Source organism: Myotis daubentonii, chromosome 12 (genome assembly GCF_963259705.1).
Source record: "Myotis daubentonii chromosome 12, mMyoDau2.1, whole genome shotgun sequence".
NCBI classification, from domain to species: Eukaryota; Metazoa; Chordata; class Mammalia; order Chiroptera; family Vespertilionidae; genus Myotis; species Myotis daubentonii.
Window position 1 is genome coordinate 36,372,859 of NC_081851.1, and position 22,211 is coordinate 36,395,069.

A 22,211-nucleotide genomic window follows, 5' to 3' on the forward strand; every position below is an offset into this window, starting at 1 on the left:
AAACAATTTTGATGGAAGTTTCTTGAAGCCACACTAGGCCTGTCTACCTCCTCTGAAGTTTAGTGTGATTTAGTCTTGAAATTTTGATTTGAGGGAGTGGAGAGTTTCAGAAGAAAACCTTCATCCATTATTGGAGGGGAAAAAAGCTACGCATGTCAGGTTGCTGGAAGTAGCGTCTATGGAAGTAGACAGAAAAAGCTGCATGGGAAAGGGTGGTAGAGTAGAAACAACAAACGCTGGTATCAGACACATTTTTCTTGCTGTCAGTGAACTTTGTAACTGTGGCTTTCAGTTTTGTTACAGGGATGGAAAAATGTACTTTAAAGAGTGGTTGAGAAGAATAATTGAGATAATAAGGTTGTTTTTATAGAGCACATAGTAGGCATAGTGGTTGCTCAATATATATTAATTCTTTGTAATATTTCATAAGGCATATATGTAAGCTTGCTCTTCTACTTCCATCACATCTTAAATTCAACCACATCTCATCAAGACTCTTAGGTAAAGTTTATTTTTATGAATTACATACAGGTGACCCTTAGGTAACATGAATTTGAATTGTGTAAGTCCACTAATACTGATATTTTTCAATAAAAGTGTACAGTTTGTAAATGTGTTTTCTCTACCTTAATATTTTCTTAGTAACATTTTCTATAGCTTACTTTATTATAAAGGTACAGCATATAATATAAAACAAAAAATGTGTTAATCAACTGTCTATATTATTGTCAAGGCTCTGGTCAACAGTAGGCTATTAATAGTTAAATTTTGGGAGAATCAAACGTTTATATGCAGAATTTCAACTCCAAGAGGGTTTGGTGTCCTTAACCCCCATGTTGTTCAAGCATCAACTGTATTTATTTAAATCCTAACCCCTAGGATATGTTTTCATAGATTTTTTTTTTTTTTTAGAAAGAGAGGCAGGGTTGGGGGTGGGGGGACAGAGAGAGAGAGAGAGAGAGAGAGAGAGAGAGAGAGAGAGAGAGAGAGAGCGAGCCAGAGAGAGAGAGAGAGAGAGAGAGAGGGAGAGAGAGAGAGATATGTGAGAGGAACATCTATTGGTTGTCTCCTCTATGCACCTTGCTGCCAGTATCAAACTGGAAACCTAGGTATGTGCCCTGACTGGGAATCGAACTTGGTGTGCCGTTATGATGCTCTAACCAACTTAGCTGCCTGGCCAGGGCCTCAACAGTTTTTGAACACATGAAAATAGAAAGGTATCGAACTGATTTTCATTAGAAGGAAAGATAGTTTTTGTCTTTTTTTCTCCATTTGACAGTATTAGCTATAGCCCTGGACTATACTACATTAACATCCCAAACTGCTGAGTTTTTTTTTGTTTTGTTTTTTTAAGTAAGCTTAGGAGCTTCGTGATTTTTCTACTGCACTTTCACATACACGTTATTTCATTTGAGCCTCACAATACCAGTCTGATACAAAGCAGGTTTTATAGAGAGGATCTTATATTGACTTGGTGGTTGAGGGAATTGAGGCGCTGTGAGATTGATTAATTGATCTGCCCAATGGATCACAGAGCTAGTGACTGGCAAAACTAGGAGCCAAGCCAAACCTGGGTTTATGAGTTGTATTTGAAGTCTCTTTTTACTTTACTGCGTCAGTGTTTCTGTTTCAGGGGCAAATGCTGTACTCTAAGTAAAAAGACTTTTTTTCATAATGATACATTCTGAGGGTATCAATACAAAATAAATTGTCACTATTTGGACAATATCTGGTCTTTCAAGTTTGAGGAGAAATAATTATTTATAATTTTTTAATTAAGAACGCAATGCTCTTGGTAGTTTTTGGGAAAAGCTATGTTGAAAATAACAGTCATGCCTTACCTTCTAGTATTGGCAAAGACCTGGAAACCAGATATAGGAACCTGGAGAAAGACAGTCACATATAAACCACATTGGTTTTGGCCTAGAAAAATGACTGGAGTAGAGAAAGAAGATGGACAAAATATGTTTAATAGTTTGCTCCTTAGATTGGGTGTGTTGCCTTATGAGGAACTCAATATTGTGTTAGTGTCGTCATGCAAGGTCTCTTTGGGCCTGTCAGGGTTCTGCAAAGCTATGTGAAATGTCAGCCTTGCTGGGATAATTCTCTACAGTTCATCCTAAGGGTTTATTTTTAATTAGAAATGACCCTGTGCTCTCTGACTGCTCTTCACTCTTGGCCTGGCTTGCTTATGCTGCTGTTTTAAAAGGATCACTGCCAGCCCCAACTTAGGCAGAGCCACACTCATTCTGCATTAGTCTTAGGGTAGATCATCCTTCCCTAGGTTATCAAATAGCCTTTCTTAATGTCTGTCTATTGTGCAGTTTGTTCCAGGACCCGGCTTCATCTGGGCCCTCCGATTCAGAAAAGAGCGACAATTTCCCCTCTTCCCAGGCCTACCCTTATTACTCTGTTAAGGGAGACTTTCGGATGTTTAACTATTTCAAAAAAAATCTTTCGTTAAAAGTTTCTCCTGTGTAGGGTTCCTTCTGTTGTCTGAAATAATCTCATACAGTTATTCTCAAGTTGCATATTTGGTATTTATAGGGAGGAGTCATCGGGTAGCCAGCCACTTTATCTGTAATCAGAAATGGTAGGTGACAGAGTCAACAAAGTATTGGTTTTATGGTCATCTTATTGCTCCTAGGATGGTGAGTTCCTTTCCAGGGGCCAGCACCACTAACTCTAACCCTGTCTAACTCTAGATATAGTACAGGAACCACTTTTATTCTCACCTATCAGCTTTGGGGGAAGCACTTTTTTCTTTTTCTTTCTTTTCTTGTGTTCTTTATCTTGGCATCTGGCAGATTCTGTACTAATCTTTCCGCCATTGTGTGCTCTAGGCTCTTTCTGGCCTGACCTGGTGAGATCAGCCAGTGGACTGGAGACATCAATTAATGATGCCTTTGACAAAAGGCAACTAAGGAAATAGCTTTATTTTTTTCCTAAATGTCATTGTTCATTGTTTAAAATATAAGTTTGAAGAAACCAAATTACTCACAATTCCACCCCAATTTTGGTCTTTTTTCTTCCAGACATTATTCTCTGGAATCATATGATATATTTTTTTATAAAATTTTAATTAGACTATATGCTTTCTTTATAATTTTATTTTCTCCCTTAATATATATCATATCACAAATATCTGTTCATGTTAGTAAATATAGGCCCACTATTGTTGCTTTTTTCCACGACATAGGTTTACTTAATACAGTGTTGTTGGAATTAATGATGATGATGATGATGATGATGATGGCTACCATTTATTGAGTACTTGTTACATACTAGGCATCATATTATATAACTTGACTGCTAAGAATCATATATAATTTGCATGCTAAGCATCATCTTACATGACTTGCATACATTGTCTTTGTTAATCCTCATAGCATCCCTGAAAAGTGTACATTTCAATATACTTACTTTGCATGTGGGACAATTGAGACCTAGAGAGATTAAATTGCTTAAGATCGCAAAGCTAGGAATAAACCAGGGTTCTAACCCATACTATTAGAATCTGAATCCAAGTTTTTTCAGCTCTAGACATTTTTAAAATTTTTTGTCACTCTTCTGGGTATCACTTTAAGTAAAATAATTCAAGTGAATTAAAGGGCATACATGTATTATGATGTCTAGCCTTTCAGAGAGTCTTAACAATTTGCTTCCTGATGTCTAGCCTTTCAGAAGAGTCTTAAAAATTTGCACTCCTTAGCAAAAGAATTTAGGTGTGCAGTTTTACCATATTTTCAGCAATATTGGGTGTTGACTTTTTTCTTTTGCTAATTTAGTAGGCAAAACAGAAAGTATATTGTGAATTTCATTGACTGTAAAGTCAGTATTGATTGTGGCTTTTTAATAATGTGTAGTGGTCACTGATTTCTTATTTGTGTGCATGAAATGTTTATAATTTATTTATTCAGATAAATACCTTTTTTGTTTGATATGTATTTATGATATTTTCTTAGTTCTTATTTGCTTTTTAATTTTATTTTTAAAATTGTGATTTGTAGAAATTTAAAAATCTTTGTGATCCTATCTATCATATTTTCCTACTGTGTGTTTTTAAAGTATAATTTGTAACCATTAAAATGTGCATATTTTAAATATGTAGCTTTCTGGGTTTTAACATATGTGTACACTTGTATCAGTACCACCCAAATCAGGATATAAAACGTTTCCATCTCCCACGAAAGTTCCTTCTTGCCCCTTTCTAGTTATTATTAGCCTTCTTCTCCCCCAACAATAGAAACTCTTCTGATTTCTATCACCATAGATTAGTTTTGCCCGTTCTTGAACTTTATATACTTATTACACTAATAAAAGAGAAACATGCAAATTGGTGTCACTCCGCTATGCCCTCCAGCCAATCAGGATGAGTATGCAAATTAACCCAACAAACATGGCGGTTAATTTGCATATGCAGGTGAGGAGCGAAGCCTGAAGACTCCACCAGAGCAAAGACTGAAGACAACTGAAGACGACTGAAAACTGAAGACTGAAGACGACTGAAGAAGCTTGGCTTCTCCGCTGTGGTTGGAGTGGCGAAGCCTTGAGACTTGCCTTCTCTGCTGCTGTCGTGGCGGAGAAGCCTCCAGGCTTGGCTTCTCCGCTGCAGCTGGAGCAAAGGCCTGGGTCCTGGGTGCTGGAGGAAAACTGGTGCTGGCAGCCAGGGGAAGGAAGGCCTATTGCATGAACCTCTTCGTGCAATGGGCCTCTAGTGATCATATAATATGTGTTCTTTCTTGTGTAGCTTCTTTCTCGTAACATAATGTCTTTGAGATCCACGCTGTTGCATGTATTGGTAGTTTGATCTTTTTTATTGTGGAATGGCTTTTTATTTTAGGAATATTGATAGACATTTGGTTTTTTCTAGTTTGGGGCTAATGGTGAATCAAACTTCTGTGACATTCTTATGTCAGTATTTTAATTGGACCTAGATGCTCTTTTCTCTTGAGAAAATATCTGGGACCAGAATATTCTAGTTATCTTTTTGTTACTGATTTCTAGATTTCCAATGGAGTCATTTAATATACCCTATAGATTTTTACACTTTGAAACTAATGGAGATTTTATTTATGGTCCAGAATGTAATATAATTTTATAAATGTTCAATCTGTACTTGAAAATAATTCATATTCTTGTTTAATAGAGTGACTACATATGACAATTCGATTTGCCAATATTTTTTGATTTGGTTCTAACAAAATATATAGAAAATATGTAAGGCTATTATAAATGGAGACGGATTAAGATGTAAAGGGAAATAGGGTTTCTCTACTTCCCTAGTACTGGGAAAATGGCAGTATCAATAGCCAATGATAAGTTATAGCATGTATATGTAATGTAATGCCTAGGTCATATATATACATGCATATGTATATATACCAGGTGTATATAATATAATATCTAGATTATAATATATTATAATAAATAATATATATATTATAATATAATATATATAATAACCAATAAAAATATTGTATAAAGAGATAAACTTCAAAACACTATAATAATAAAAGCATAATATGCTAATTAGACCGGACAGCCAAACATCCTTCCGGATGTCCTTCTGGACGACCTTCTGGAAAAAGCCAGGGCTGCGAGGGCCAAGGCAAGCTGCTGCGGCTGCAAGGGCCAAGCCCCTTGCACGAATCTTATGAATCAGGCCTCTCTTCTATAATAATAAAAGTGTAATATGCAAATTGACCAAACGACTGAACAGCAGAATAACCATCTGGACAACCTTCCGGATGACCACGCTATGACACACACTGACGCCACTCCAGCCAAGGTGGGTGCGATACAGTTGGTCTGGGGGCTGCACCATTGCCCCACGATCACCCCACAGAGGGAGGCCCAGGCCACTGGCCGGTGGGGTGATCGATCGGAGGGGGGGGGCAAGAGGTCAGCTGTTCCACCTGCTGGCCCTGCCCCCCACCCAAGTTCCCCATTCGCCAACTGGCAATCTGAGCCTGCTGGCTGGTGAAAGGGACCAAGAGGGTAGTTAGTGAGCCTCATAGTGACTGGTTGAGTGGTCGTTCTGCTGTTAGGGTCAATTTGCATATTACCTTTTATTATGTAGGCTAGTGCTGGAAGTTCTAGCCAGTGTAGTAAGATAAGAAAAGGAGATAAAAGGCATACAGATTGGAAAGGAAGGCATGTAACTGTCCCTATTTGCAAATAACATGATTGTTAATGTTGAAAACTCCAAAGAATCAAGATAAAACCACCTGATAATAATAAGTGAATATAGCAAGGTGGCAGGATGCAAGCTATACAACAACCAGTTGTATTCCTGAATACTAGCAATGAACATATAGATACCAAAATTAAAAATATAATACCATTATGATCACTCAAAAAATATATGCTTATGTATAAATCTAAAAACACATGTACAGTGTTTGTATCCTGAAGACTACAGGATGCTGATGGATGGAATTAACAAAGATGTAAATACATGGGAAGACAAATTGTGTTCATGGATTGGAAGGCTCAGCACAGTAGAGATAGATATCAATTTTTTCCAAGTTGATACACAAATTTAATGAAATTCCTATCAAAATCCAAGCAAATTTTTATAGATATGGACAAGATTATTCTAAAATTTGTATGGAAAGTTAAAGAAATTAGAATAACTAAAACAAATTTTGAAAAAGAAGAATAAAGTGGAGACATCAATGTACACAATTTCAAGATTTATTATATAGCTACAGTAATGAAGACTGTGCTGAGGGACAGTTGGGACAGAGTAGGGAACCCAGAAATAGACTCACAAAAGTATTTGACAGAATTGCAAAAGCAATTCAACAAATGGTCCTGGAATAATTGGATAGTCTAGGCTAAAATTCACTTAAAATGGATCATGACTGAAATGTCAGCTGCAAAACTACAAAACTTTTAGGACAGCATAGGAGAAATCTTCAGAATTGAGGGATAGACAAAGAGTTTTTAGACTTTATTCTAAAAGCACTCACCATAAAAGAGAAAAATTGATAAACTGTAACTTATCAGAATTAAACAATTTTGCTCTGTAAAAGACTCTCTTAGGAGGATGAAGGGATAAGCTACAGAGTGGGAAACAATATTTGCAAACTTCATACCCAAAAGGCTTTTCTCTCAGAACCCCCAAATCAAACAATCCAGTTAGGATATAGGCAAAAGACAGAAGGAAACAATTTGCCAAGGCAGATACATAGGTGGCAGATAAGCACATGAAAACATCTTCTGTTCAGCGCCATTAGTCATTAGAGGAATTAAAAGTAAAGACACAATGAGCTATCAGTACACTCCTATCAGAAGAGTGATGACACCGAAGGCCAGGAAGGGTGCTGCTAAGAATGGAAAATGCTGCAGTCACTATGGAAAACAGGGAGTTTCTTATAAAACTAACGATGCAACTGCCATATGACTCAGTAGTGGCATTCCTGGCCTTTTATCCGAGAGAAATGAAAACTTAGTGCAGGTATTTTCTATACACAAATGTTGATAGCAGCTTTATTCATAACTAGAGACCCAGTGCACTAAATTAATGCGGGGGGGGGGGCGCGTCCCTCAGCCCTGCCTGCAACAACACCAGCATCCCTTGCCCCGGCCTGAGGCCCCTCCCCTCCCTCTGCATGTCCGGGGCCCCTCCTCTCCCCTCCCTTCGCGCGGCCAAGGTGCAGACGCTGGGCTCGCATTGCCGGGGTGACACCACCAGTGTCCCACCCTGGCCACTATGGGCACTGCCATCTTTGTCACAGAGTGATGGTTAATTTACATATTACTCTTTTATTAGATAAGATAGCCCCAAACTAGAAACAACTCTGATGTCCTTCAGTAGGTGAATGGTTAAGCAAACTGTGGTACATTTATACCATACCATGGACTAATATTCAAATATAAAGGAGAGAATTATTGATATATACAACAACCTGTATGACTCTTCAGAGATTTATGCTGAGTAAATGAGCCAACTTCAAAAGGTTACATATTATAAAAATTCTATTTATGTAAGATTCTTAAAATGAACACATTGTAGTAGTGGCAAACAGAGTAGTGTTTGCCAAAGATTAAGTAAGGGGTTGGAAATGAGGGAAGTGGGTTTGGCTCTGAAAAGGAAACAAGGGATTCTTACAGTTTTGGAAATGTGAACCTTCACTGTTGATAACCTGCCTGTACTATACTTTTTGAAAATGTTTACTATTGCAGAAGCTGGGTAAGGCACATGGCAGCTGTCTATTATTTCTATTAACTGCATGTGAATTCACAATTCTCTCATAGTAAAATGTTTAATTTTAAAAATTAGTATTTTATTCAACTTTTAATTTTCTTTTTTTAACTTGTATTCATATATATTAAAGATATATATATACACACACACACACACACACACACACACACACACACATACTATATACTAGAGGCCCAGTGCATAAAATTTGTGCACGGAGGGTGTGTGTGTCCCTCAGCCCAGCCTGCACCCTCTCCAATCTGGGATCCCTCTCACAATCCAGGACTGCTGGCTTCCAACTGCTTGCCTGTCTGCCTGATTGCCCCTAACCGCTTCTACCTGCCAGCCTGATTACCCCCCTAAGCACTCCCCTGCCAGTCTGATTGCCCCTAACTGCCTTCCCCTGCCAGCCTGATCACCCCCTAACCACTCTTCTGCCAGCCTGATTGACGCCTAACTGCTCCCCTGCCGGCCTGATTGTCCCTAACTGCCTTCCCCTGCTGGCCTGGTCACCCCCAACTGCCCTCCCCTGCAGGCCTGGTCCCCCCCAACTACCCTCCCCTGCAGGCCTGGTCCCCCCCAACTACCCTCCCCTGCCGGCCATCTTGTGGCCACATGTGGGTGGCCATCTTCTGTGTTGGAGTGATGGACAATTTGCATATTACTCTTTTATTAGATAGGATAGATATTTTTTATCTAATGTTTGTTGTCCACTTTGTCTGTTTTTAGACAAATCTGCGTATTTTTCTATCTAAAGCTCAGTATGACAGATTTTTGTTAGATTCTAAATTTTCTGTTTCTGTAAAGCATTTGTAACTGAGGGCAGGGGAGGGGGGACAGCATAGATTTATTTATACAGAATTTCCCCAATCCTCATTTAATTGTATAAAGGGCTGTTTTTTGGGGTATGTGTGGCAAATTTGATTTTGAAATGCAGGGAGCAGCCATGTGTCTTTAATAAAACAGCCATTACATACATTTATGTATCATAAAAATCATAATGTGTATAGCTCTTTCAGTTTATAAAAGTAATACTTCTACTGAACCCCAGATTTTGTGCTTTTCCTGGCATTGGTTTCCTTTATATGCTTGGGATATAGCTTTTAAGTGACTACTATATCCCTGAGTCTTCTGGTATAAAACCCTATACTGTACCTTCTGGGAAGCCAGTGCTTTTCACTGTGAGGACTGTTAGTAACATCATTGCCTTCATCTCCATGAAGTGATTGTGTGGAACAACTGTGAGATGCTGGTTTTATTTGTATGTACATTTTTAGATGCCACATTTTCCTACTAGCTCTTTGATAATTGTTCAGAGGCCATACTCCTTTTGGCCATGTGAAAAACATGAAGAGAGTTTTGGGGAAATTTTAAACTTTCAAATTGTGAAGTGCTTTAACAGTTTACAAGATGGACAGGTGTGAGTTAGAAGAGACTTCCCTTAAAAATTGGCAAGTATGAAACTGGGCAGTTGAATAATAACTTTGGAAAACTATCAACTTTGGTAATAGTTCTTTGGAGAAAATTCAAAAAGCCTCATTGTTCCACTCTAATTAGAGGAATAACTTTCCTTCTTGTCATGTGTAGAGACCCACCTCCCTAAGAATTTTTGGTGTCCCATTGTTGGGCAATTAATTTGGTGTACTTTTTTGCTCACATATTCTTGGATTCCTTGGTTATTATAAGGGACAACCCTATAAAATGATGGATGGGTGTGTGTGTTATCATTCAAATCATAGTGCCTTTTTCCTTAATAGAAAAATAACATGCATTTTTAATTATTTTGTACTAAAAGCTATGTTACATATTGAAATTCTCTTGTGAAGATGGATATTCGCTGAACCTATTTGGGGTAATCATGTCATAATATATGTAAATAAGACCATCATGTTATACCCCTTAAGCTTATGCGATTATATATATAAATTAATTTTCAATAAATCTGGAAAAATAAAACATCCTCTTCCTAAATATCCACAAATGGATTAAATCTATTATATTTGTATTATAATATAATAATGGCACATTAAGGTACATGTTACTTGTAGATTATTCAAGTTAGGGTTTCTCTAACAAAAGGGACATTTATCTTAAAAGTGAAATCCAAATTTTTCTCTGATCAATTACCTTAATCATAGAGGAAGTCTAGGTGTTTGTTCTAACCAGGTATCTAGGTTGTAATTTCAAGCAGTTTGGTTTGCTAAGCATGATTAAGACACTGTTCCCTTTGAACTATACCCTTTTGCTTCTAAGGTACAACTGTTTATCATCTTGGGTCAAAGGCTATAAAAAGTAGTCATCAATTAAAGCTTTATTGGTTGTAATTGGAAATGCTATGAAAGGAGCCAGCCAAACTGAATTTGATAATAAAAGACTCTTTGTTAAAATATTTAATAAATTAACACTCTCTCTTGGAAGGGGGAAGCTAATTACAAAGCCCATGATTGTTAATCATAATGTTTACTTTTTTCAAAAGCACAGCCTCAACTACTCCATAATCATTAAACATCAGATTTCTTCTTTTTTCTTTTCTTTTAATTCCTACAGACTCTGTCATTCCTGGAGGGGATGATCTTTTCTATGGCTCAGGCTGGGGATATGGCAGAAGGAGGAAATGCCAAGACAAACATAAGTTGTAAGGGCCATCTTAAAAATAAACAGCACTCTGTTAGAAGTCCGATTGCCTTTGCTGTTTTCAAAAAGGATCAGATGTTTATGTAGATTCATTTTGTAGGCTAATTGAATGGTATCAAGAATTGAGCATACCTAGTTTTTGTGTGTGTGTGTGTTTTTCAAGGTGTTTTGACAGTGTTGTGGTTCTTGAATTCTAGACACTTTTCAAAGCCCTGATATAGGGAAGGGGAGCTGCGACACATATTACCATCACAGCTCTTGAATGACCTTGCATGGGCTTTTACATCTGAGAATGACATGTTTCTAGGTTTAAGCAATAGAGGGCATCTTGGGATTGTTCTTTATACATGTTTCTGTAGTCTAATCTTTAGGGCAGTTCTAATGAAAGAAAATCCTGCTTTAGACCTGCAGTGCAAATTAGCCATATGGTGAAGTGTAATATCCCGCTGCATGTCATTATGGGGCCCTATGAAAAGTGCTCCCCTTTTCACATGGAAGCAAATTAAAATGGCCCTTTCAGGTTTTTCCCCCCCTTTAAATAAACTCCCCCCAAACTCTGAATAAACCTGTCTTCACTTGGAAGCCGAGACAGTTAAAAGGGAGTTCTCCAGCTGCAGTCAGGGTGGTGAAATTATAGGCTTTGCCCAAGACCAAATGGAAATATTGCTTCCTGTAGGCAAAGCTGAAAGAACAATGGTATGTGCTTCCCTTCTTTCATTTTCACTCCCTTGTTTCTTTGTGTATTTGTCTTTAGCTGCTTATCAATCCAAGGGTTACTTTTCTGTTATTGTGATTGATTAGATGGAATTGGCCCACTCTCCAGTAGACTCCATATCAATCTTTACCTGGAGAGACCCCCTAGATGAAGGACTGTTTAGCCAAATAATTGCACAGTAAATATTTAAGGAAGAGGATAGGTTTGTCCCTCTTTGCCTATTGTATAGCTCATATGAAGTAGCATTGTCCCAACATAAGTTTTTCTCCCTTTTTCAAAACTAGCATGTAGATACCACTAATGTTTGGTGGTATATGGGGCTTAGTAATCATGTGAAAGGTTTAGGGTGTCTGTTCATGGTACATATTATTATTACCTTTTATGAAGACAAATCAATGGAAAGGTCTTTCATCTGGCCTCCACCCCCTCCCTCAAGAGCAAGGTCACATGATCCTGACTTATTTGTTTACTAGTGCACATTTGTAATTTCTAGTAGCTAAAATTTGACTTTTGAGCTTTTACAAACAAACAAACAAACAGACAAACAAAATAATCCTCTTTCATTTGCCCACATTGAGTGGCAATACTGTGTGTGTTTCCTATGTTTATATCCAGACAAGTGTCTAGACACATAAGGAATTAAAGTTGTCACTTATGTTTTTATTTTTAAACATTTATTCTAAACCCTTGTTTGTTCCAGCATGTGTGAGAAGGTTTATAGCATGTGTTTGAATAAAGGGAGTTGGAACAGTGTTGTGCAATAAAAGTGGATCATACGCAATTATGTTGTTTGAGAAAAGATTTTTGCGTGCAAAAGTCAGTGAGAAGAATATGTACAATATGATCTGATTTATATGTGTGTTAATATACTGTACATATGTGTGTATGTATGTGAAATATCTGTCTTTAGAATAGGAAAAGGTCTGTAAGGGAGTATACCCAAAACAGTAGTTATCTCCAGGTGATGGGGTTATGAATGACTTATTTTTCTCTTTTTGCCTGATCTTTATTTGTTTTTTCTAAGGCACATATTTTAATTTTGTAATTAATAATAATTTAAAAAGAGATAGATAATATAGAAAACACAGCTAAAAGCAAAATATTTAAAAAATCCCAAACAATTTCTGGCATAGCCTGATAAGTGGGTCATTTCCTGGTAAAAATCTAGTGCTGGATTTAATGATTAGACTTAGGGAATTGTCAATGGCTTTTGGAGCGTTTGACTATTAGCACCCTTCTCCAAGTTTATCACTAAAAATGATATAATAGTTAAATCAGATATGAATTTAGAGGATAAAGTACCCAGGAAGTTGAAGAAGAGATTAACACCCCCTGGAGAATATTTCTTTCTCTTGTTTTAACAGTAAGTAAAAATAGGATATATTCTGTGATCATTTAGTTTTTCTTAGTTGTTCTATAAATGAATGGCAAAAATTTGCTGTAGAGATTTCTTTATAATGTAAACTCTAGTATCTAGGTTAAATTTCAGATGGGATGTACACATTTAACAGAAAATATTTAAAAAAAGTCTTGCTTGGCTTCTAAGTTTTTCTTAAAATTTACTAAAATACTTTAGATGCATTAAAATCTGGAAACTTACAACATTAATAAATGAGGATGATAATTAACATTGCATTGTCTGAATTTGAATAAGATTTGCTCTAACTTTAGAGCTTATTGAGTGGATTGAAAAGTCCAGTAGTAGAGTGATGTGTGTTTTGCTGCCCTAAACAGAGCAAACTTTAAAAAGTCAGAGGACACTTTATCTCTATTCCACTGTATGCCTTTTTGCCTGGAAATGCAATCCTGAATTGATGAATACATTGGTTGTCCACCCCTGTATGCATGGATTCTCCTTTTGAAGGCTTCTAGACTGTGGGGTGAGTGGGAAATAGGAACTTTGGTGGCCGCCAGTTCCTCCTGTGCTGGGCGAATACTTAATAGTGCTTATACCAGAGCACAGATAAGAATACCCTATATAATTGTAATTTTCACTCACTTTAAGAAGTTAAGAGAGTTTAGCATGAGAGCTGTGTGGTAGGAGAATGTTTATCCATATTTCGTGAACCTAGTAGGCCAATTGCTTGCTTGACACGAGAATCAGTTTGTGGAAAGTCTTTGAAACAGCTTTGGACCTGCGCACATCATCCTGCTATAAATTGCCACTTCCATAAGGATGTTTGATCTACAGCCAGATGAACGGTGAGTGGGCCAAAGGCAAACCGCAAACCAAATCTGTGGTCCAGAAAGTGCTTCTGTTGTTCAAAATAGAGCAGTTGGGAAAATGAAACAATACAAAGCAAAATTTGAGATCTGAAAAATCATACAGGATAAAAAGGGACAGGGAACATTATTCTAAAAAGTTCAGTGGAAACATGATTCTAAAAATCATTTTCTGTAAGAACCAAAAGAAAATTTTAGAAAGTTGTTTGGTGTAAAGAAGTCATAATCTCTATGAAACAGGAACAAAATTCTTTAAAAGACTAAAATGGTCCTCTGGAGATAGAAAACCAACAGGATGAGATAAGTAGGAATAATTACAAAGAAATGATTTTTGTAATATCAAATAAAGTATAAATATGAAAATGAAGTCTTAAAAGAAAATATTGATTAATATCTTATTCACAGTTTTAATGATTTATTCAAAGACATGTATATTGAATGGCATTTATGTGCCAAGCATGGCACAGGGGCTGGGAACACATCAATAAATAACACAAACAAAAAACGTGTTTTCATGGAGCTTGCATCCAAATGAAATGGCACAAACTAGAAAACAGCATTATCAGATGGAGATATGTGCTACGCAATGAATTAAAAGTGGGCTATGTGTTAGGCATCACTTTTCATTTTAAATTGAGTAGTAGAAAAATCTTCTCTAAGTAGTTGGCATTTAAAGCAATATTTTAATTATAGGAGAGAGGCAGACTTTTTTTTTTTTTTTTTTTTTGGTGTCACTTGGGATTCTTGTGTTAGGTTCTTTTGTACTTTCATTCTACAGATATTCCTTATATTATCTCATTTTCTCCTAGGCTTCAGTTACCATCTCTCTGCTAATGATTCTGCAATCCATTATCGGTAGCCTAGCTCTTTCCCCTGAGCTGTAGACCCAATTACGCCTGCTCCCAAACACTTAGCACTTGAAACTCACAAACTAAACATGTCCAGTACAGAGGAGGACATTATCATCAATATCCCCAGATACAGTCGTTCTTGTTATTCATGATAGTTCTGTTCTATAAAGTCACTATAAGCACTGAGTTAATGAATACTGAGCCAATCCACCTAGGGAAATAGAGGGTTATGTTTCTGTGAGCTTCTGATCACAACATTTTCATCAGCCAATCAATTCATAACCTTATTTTATGTGTGTTTCTCTTTAAAGACACATTATTCAATATATATTATTGATTCATTAATATTGAATTCATAGTCAACAGCATTATAACTCATTCCTGAATGAAGCTTATCTAAAACATGTGTTTTCTCCATAAGGCACATCTTGCCTTATTATTTTTTAAATTTATCTTTATTGTTGATAGCACTACAGATGTCCTCTGTGTTTCTGTTACCCGCCCCCCCATTGGCCCCCTCCACTCCACACACGCCCCTCCCAGGCCTTCACCAGGCTACTGTCTGTGTCTGTGGGCTCTGCATATAAGTTCCCAGCCTAATCTCTGCCCTCCACATCCCAATCCTGCCTTCCTTCTGAAATGTGTCAGTCTGTTCCATGCTTCTATGCCTTTGGATCTATTTTGTTCCTCAGTTTATTTTGTTCATTAGATTCCACATATGAGTGATACCTTTCTCTGACTGGCTTATTTTGCTTAGAATAATACTCTCCAGGTTCATCTAAGCTGTTGCAAATGGTAAGAGTTCCTTCTTTTTTTAAATAGCTACATAGTATTCCATTGTGTAGATGTACCACAGCTTTTTATTCACTTGTCTGCTGATGGGCACTTAGGCTGTTTCCAAATCTTAGCTATTGTACTGCTATAAACATAGGGGTGCATCTATTTTTTTGATTGGTGTTTTGGGTTTCTTAGGATATATTACTAGAAGTGGGATCACTGGGTCAAATGGGAGTTCCATTTTTAATTTTTTGAGGAAACTTCATACTGTTTTCCACAGTGGCTGCACCAGTCTGCATTCCCACCAGCAGTGCACAAGGGTTCCTTTTTCTCCACATCCTCGCCAGCACTTGTCGTTTGTGGATTTGTTGATGGTAGCCATTCTGACAGGTGTGAGATGGTACTGCACTGTCGTTTTAATTGTATCTCTCTGATGTTTAGTGATGTTGAGAATTTTTTCATATGTCTCTTGGCCATTTGTATGTCCTCTTTGGAGAAGTGTGTGTTTAGCTCCTCTGCCCATTTTTTTTATTGGATTGTTTGTCTTCCTTTTGTTGAGTTGTATGAGTACTTTATATATTTTGAAAATTAACCCTTTATCAGATGCATCATTGGCAAATATGTTCTACACCTGAAACTAATATAATGTTATATGGCAATTATAGCTCAATTAAAAAAAAAGAAGCACAAATACAAAAAAAATGTGGCACTAGATAGACTATGAAAAGGATAGTTGTTTATATATAGTATGTAAACAAAAATAAGAAGGCAGAGCATTGCTTTGTTCAGCCTCAGCCAGGAACTTGTGCATCAGGCAAATCAAATTTTTTACTCCTCTGCATACACCCCTAAATGACCATGAAAGAATCACAAGAATGGATTTTGGGGTTATAAATAAATTTTAACAAGTAAGCAAATTTACAAATATGGAATCCACGAATAGTATTTGACTGTATATTCTTTCTTGTATGTTTCCTTTCTTATTAAATGGCACCACTGTCGAACTAGTTCCCAGTTAGAAACCTCACATCAGCCTTCTTTCCTTCCTGTATCCAATCAATCATTGGCTTGTACCTCCTAAATATATGTCAGATTCTGACGGATCTTTTTGTATCTAACTTCCCCTTTCTTTATTCTATGCATTACATTAAACTTCCACGTGTCAAAAACTCTTAAGCCTTTACAGTTCAAGTCCAAGTATCTTAACGTCATCCCTCTCATGTAACCCCCGAGTTCCAGCCATAAATAACTTTCAGTCCATGGGATGTGTGATGCCTCTTTTCTCTGACCCCCTGTGTCTCTATAAGGATCATTCCTTCTCCCCCTTTTTTATTCTTCTGACTTATTCTTTAATTATGAGTATAAATGTCATTTTTTTTCTGGCAAGCCTTCTCTGACATTCCCTCCACTCAGTGTACACACACACACACACTCACTCACACACTCACTCCCTGTAATCCATAAGGTTTTGTAGTTAATTTTAATATAATTGCTTGCTTAATTCCACCATAGACTATAAATTCTGTGAAGGCAGAGGCAATTCTCAGTGACTATCACATGGTAATATGGCACTTCATAGATAAGCGACTTGTTTTTCTGTGATATTGTATGCATTAATTATTACAAAGCCTTTGGAGCACTGTAACACTAATGGCACAATGATATAAAATGAAAAAACAAACAAACATCTTTTTACTTGCCTGTCTATTGTTTTGTTTCTATTTGCTTATGCCTTTAATAGCTTTTAAAAAATATTAGTGATTGAAAGAGTTTGAAGCTGAAGTGGAAATCTCTACTGTTCACATTTGACATGTTTGTGAGTAGGCAGGCACTTCATCAGTTACTCAGCTGCACCACTCAGACATCTGCTTCTCAAATTCCACCTGTAAGCACCGACTTGACAAAATTGGCAGAGGAAATAGAATAATCAGAGGTGAATGTTTTTTAGCAGCCATTAGGGAAAATCTAACTCATTTTTGTAAATTAGATAAGTTGGTCTTTTCTTATGTTTTTATTCTATTGAGTGATTATTTGAAAGGCAAAATTGTATCTAGTTTAGAATTAAGTAGAGGACCATGATTTGGTTTTTGTATAGAATTTCATCTTGTGTATTTTCTATCATTTATAAAAAAATAATTAAATTAGTATACTATGGTCTAATTAAAGAGAAGGCTTTCCCTAAATTCTCAGCTAAGTGTATCTTGGCTCCAAAGCATGTTGAATATGTAACATCACACCAGAATAATAAAGGGCCTTTAGGACTGTTAACCTTAAAATGAAAAGCCCTTCAGTGTGTACAGAATGTAATTGACATTTAATAATACCACTATGCTGTGAAATGGTGACAAGTGGGGAATAACTTTAACAAACCAACAGGCAGTTTCCACTTCTTAGTTTTTAAATAGAATCATTTGCTACCTCATTAACTTATGGACTAAGAAAGCCTTAAAATAGCTGTCTTAGTGTTTGATTTGATTTTATAGGCCGAAAAACTCAGGTGTGTACAGTTATTATCACTTCAGCATTTTTTAAAACCTGTGTTTTTAAGTTACACCAGGGTTCAACAAATCATGACCCATGGGCCAATTCCTGCCTCCTGCCTGTTTCTGTATGACCTGTGAACAAAAATGTTTATATTTTTAAATGGTGAAAAAAATCAAAAGAAGAATGATATTTCATGACAGGTGGAAATTATGTGAAATTCTAATTTCAGTTTCCACAAACATGGTTTATTGGAACCCAACCACACTGATTTATGCGTTGTCTATGGTTGTGTTTGCTCTGCAACGGGAGCGTTAAATAGTTGCATCAAAGACCGTATGGTAACCAAGCCTAAACATACATACTTACTATTCTGCCCTTTACAGAAAACATTTGGTAACCCCTAAGCTACACTATTATGTTTGCATGCTCTACCTTAAATCAAATTCAAAGAAGTCATGTTGGGTGAAACTCTTCAGACTTCTGGGGACGCGAAGGAAACTGAGCTTCGTATTGCAGGATGTTTATACTTTCTCACATGGGCAGGGCTTTCACTTTCTTCACTGATTTATCTTATTTAATTTTTAAACAGACACTTGCATAGTGGTTATTATTTATCAGACACTGTTCTAAAAGCTTTGTAACTCTTCTAAATCTTCATAACAACTCTGTGTGGTTGGCATCTTTACAAATGAGAAAACCATGGTACATCTATTTGTGAAAGCTAAGTAGTTAAATAGTGGAAGTTACATTACTGAAAGGGGAGTTATATAGCTAGTCATGTGAGTTTTAGAGCTACTAAGGGGCAGAGTCACGGTTTGAATGAAATCGTCCGGTTCCAAAATCATCACTTTTAACCATTTTGCAATGCTGTCTCTCCCTTTCCACTCTTGTTTATTTAGAGAAGTCTTGGATTAAAAGTAAAGTTTAGTTATAAGGGAGCATCATGTTTTAAAAGCTTTGAACTTATATTAGTTTTCTTGGGCTGCTGTAGCAAACTGCTACAAACTATGTAGCTTAAAACAGCAGACATTTGTTCTGTCATAGTCTGGGAGACTAGAAATCCAAAATCAAGGTGTCAAAAGATCACCCACCCTCTCAGACCCTGGATAGAATCCTTCCTTGCATCTTCCTAGCTTCTGGCGGGGGCTGTCACTTCTTGGTGTTCCTTGGCTTGTAGCCGCACTACCCCAGTCTTAGTCTGTGTCACCACGTGATGTTCTATTTGTCTCCTCTCTGTGTCTTTTCTCCTCTCTTTGAGGACACCAGTTACATTGGATTAAGGGCCACCCACTCTAGTCTGGCTGCATATTAATTTAACTAATTGCATCAAGGATGACCCTGTTTCTAAAATAATCACATTGAGAGATCCAGGAAGGACATGCATTTTGAGAGGACACTTCAATATAATCCAGTTCCAGAGCTCTTGAGGCAGCCTTTGTTCCTTTAGCACCTACAGGTAAGCCTAGAATTATAAATGAAAAGGGGAAACTATGCACCAAGAATTTCCAGGGTTTTTCCCCTTCCTCTCCTTCCCTTCCCTTTTGTGTCAATTCTGTGCTAGAGTATATTCTATCTGGGAAGACTGATTTACTGTCCTCAGTTCCTACCTTTTTCCTGCCTCTCTTTGGCCCTTTGCTCATGATTCAGTTTTATTCTAGACATTTTTTCTTGAGGAATGTTCTGTAAGGTTTTGTAAGGAACATTTTCTCAACTGCTAACCTATGCGAATGTTGGTTCGTCTTTATTCTTGTGAATCTGTGATAGTTGATTCAGAAACCAGCTTTGGTGTTCTTGAGGTTGATTTCTGGTGGTTTCCTCTTAAAAATCTTTTCTATCCTTCCCTATAGGATTTGTAAGTAAGGATCAACAAATGGTAATAGTGATTTTTATTTTTTCTATGATTACTATAATTATTAAAATAGCATATTTTGAGAAAGGTGGGGATGCCTCAGTTCCAGACCCTGGGACCTTCTCTTTTCTCATAAAATACTAGAATAATTGGTCCTGTTGTGTCAGTTCATTTCCTTTCATTTATTTACAGGGCGCCCGGGAAACATTTGAGAACTATTACCGAAAACAGAGGCGAAAACAGGCCCGTTTGGTGCTCCAGCCTCCATCTAACATGGTAGGATCCCCACCTTTATTTTCCTCACCTTTTTACTTTTCTGGTATCTTTTAATTGTTTTGCATATGTGCTTAACAAAATTTTTTTTAACTGTTAGTTTGAGACCACTTTTGATGAATGTAAGAAAATAGCAACTCTAACATCTATTGATTACCATGTGTCAGGCATTGTTCTAAGTCTCATTTTGTTCTCACTGTAACCCTCTAAAGTAGGTACTGTTGTTATATTTTTCTTATGGTTTTGGGAACTGAATCTTAAAAAATTAAAAAACTGATATTAACTCTGTCTTAATGTATCAAAGCATAAATAATAACTTTTTTCTTTTTTACTCTGTTGCAGCATGAAACTTTAGATGGCTACAGGAAGTATTTTAATCAAATTGTAGGGTAGGTATATGCATCTGTGTGCATGTGTGTGTTGAATGTATGTTATTTGTGAGACTTGGAAAAATAAATCAAGTTTTCATTATTTTTTTAAATTTTTAAGACAAGATTTATTTAGTCTTACTTTCTGATTATTTTAAAGGAATGTCCTATTGGTTTCAACATTATATTGTTGCAAAGGACTTTTTATGGATAAAGGGAGAAAAACATCATTATATTTGATGTTTTGTTTCTCCATGCTTGGTAAGAGGGAACCAAATAATCAGCAAAGTTGGCAAACTTTTTCTAAAGTGGCCAGATAGTAAAATATTTTAGGCTTACCATGCTGTAATTTTTTTTTTGTCACATCTATTCAGCTCTGTTGCAATGCAAGAGCAACTATAGGCACTACTCAAATGAGTGAGCATGGCTGTGTTCCAATAAAACAATATTTATGAAAACACACAGTGGGTTATACCCTCGTGTAGAGTATCTGTACTAGTATGGAATTGCAGTCCCCAGATAAACATCCCAAATGTAGGCATCTTATTCTAATTCAGAATATGACTTTTCAGTTAAAAGAAAAGGAAAAAAATTGAATTGTTCCATGAAACTTATTTTTTAAGACTAAGATTGTTTCAATGTAATTGATAGTTTTGATTAAAATATACCATAAATACTCTGTATTTAAAGAATTATTATTTTAATTCCATGGAAATCCTTGATTTTGTTTGTTTTTATATCTGTTTATTTCAGTGATTTACCCATTTTATTTTTTTTCCTGGGAAAAGCTGTTTTTCTTTTAGGAAACTTAGATTTCTTTCAAGCATTTTTTTTTTTTAATGTAGAGCAGTGGTTCTACATTATTATTTTAATTAGTATAAATATTTTGGCAAGATAGCTGAAAATACATTTTAAATGCATAAAAATGTAAAAGCCTCAGCAGAATTTTAAAAAATAAGTATGCATTTTTTTTTAACCTTTGTAAGATACCTTTTTAATACTTTGTTGAGAAAGTCTATATAAGGACAAGGGTAATTATTTTGATATTTTTTGTTGGGTTCTTAAAATATATGTATTTTACCTTTTATTGTCTTTTTAAAACCTATTGGCTTTTTAAAATATACTTATAGGGATAATAAAAATTATCTTCTTTTACTTATAAACATTTTCTTCCCTTTTAAATTGCTAGATAATATGGTTAACATTTAACAAAAATGTAACTCCAAGTTTTTTAAAAGTGGTTAAGAGGATATCAAGATCAGGAGCATAATACTAAGTCCAAGAAATCTGATTTCATCTATGATACCAGACAGCTTTCTTTTAGAAAAAAATGACTATTAACTTAGAATTTAGTGACAGTTCTTAATGTTTGTCAAACCCTGGAAATAGTATGCAAACTGAAATTTCTGACAACTGTGCTTTCTCTTTTCTCCAATCTTAGCTTTTTTGTGGTTGAAGATCATATTTTACATACGACCCAAGGCTTAGTAAATAGAGCCTACATTGATGAACTATGGGAAATGGCGCTTTCCAAAACCATTGCCGCACTCCGTACCCACTCGGTATGTAAGAAGCTCAAGAGAGGTGCTTACTTCGAGCTTATTATCTATATGCTATTCAGTGTTTCACTGTTTTAAAATAATTATATGTGTATCATTTGAAATCTGAGGTCAGGGTGCCAGCATGATGGTTTTTGGTGAGAACTTTCTTCCTGGTTTGCAAATGGCAGCATTTTTATTGTGTCCTCACATGGTCTTTCCTCAGTATATTCTAGTGTTTCCTTACCCTTTTGTAAGGACACCAATCCCATTAGATTAATGCC

General features: G+C 36.3%; 1 protein-coding gene across 5 annotated transcripts in view; it reads left to right on the forward strand.

Moving 5' to 3' along the window:
• The window catches only part of EXOC6B (exocyst complex component 6B), a 555,911-nt gene that overhangs the window by 278,959 nt on the left and 254,741 nt on the right, over positions 1-22,211 (forward strand). For all 5 annotated transcript variants that reach the window (XM_059659432.1, XM_059659431.1, XM_059659433.1 and 2 more), the window contains 3 exons: positions 19,941-20,024; positions 20,364-20,410; positions 21,831-21,951. In XM_059659432.1, coding sequence (XP_059515415.1) covers positions 19,941-20,024; positions 20,364-20,410; positions 21,831-21,951 — 252 coding nt within the window. The remainder of the gene's footprint in view (positions 1-19,940; positions 20,025-20,363; positions 20,411-21,830; positions 21,952-22,211) is intronic.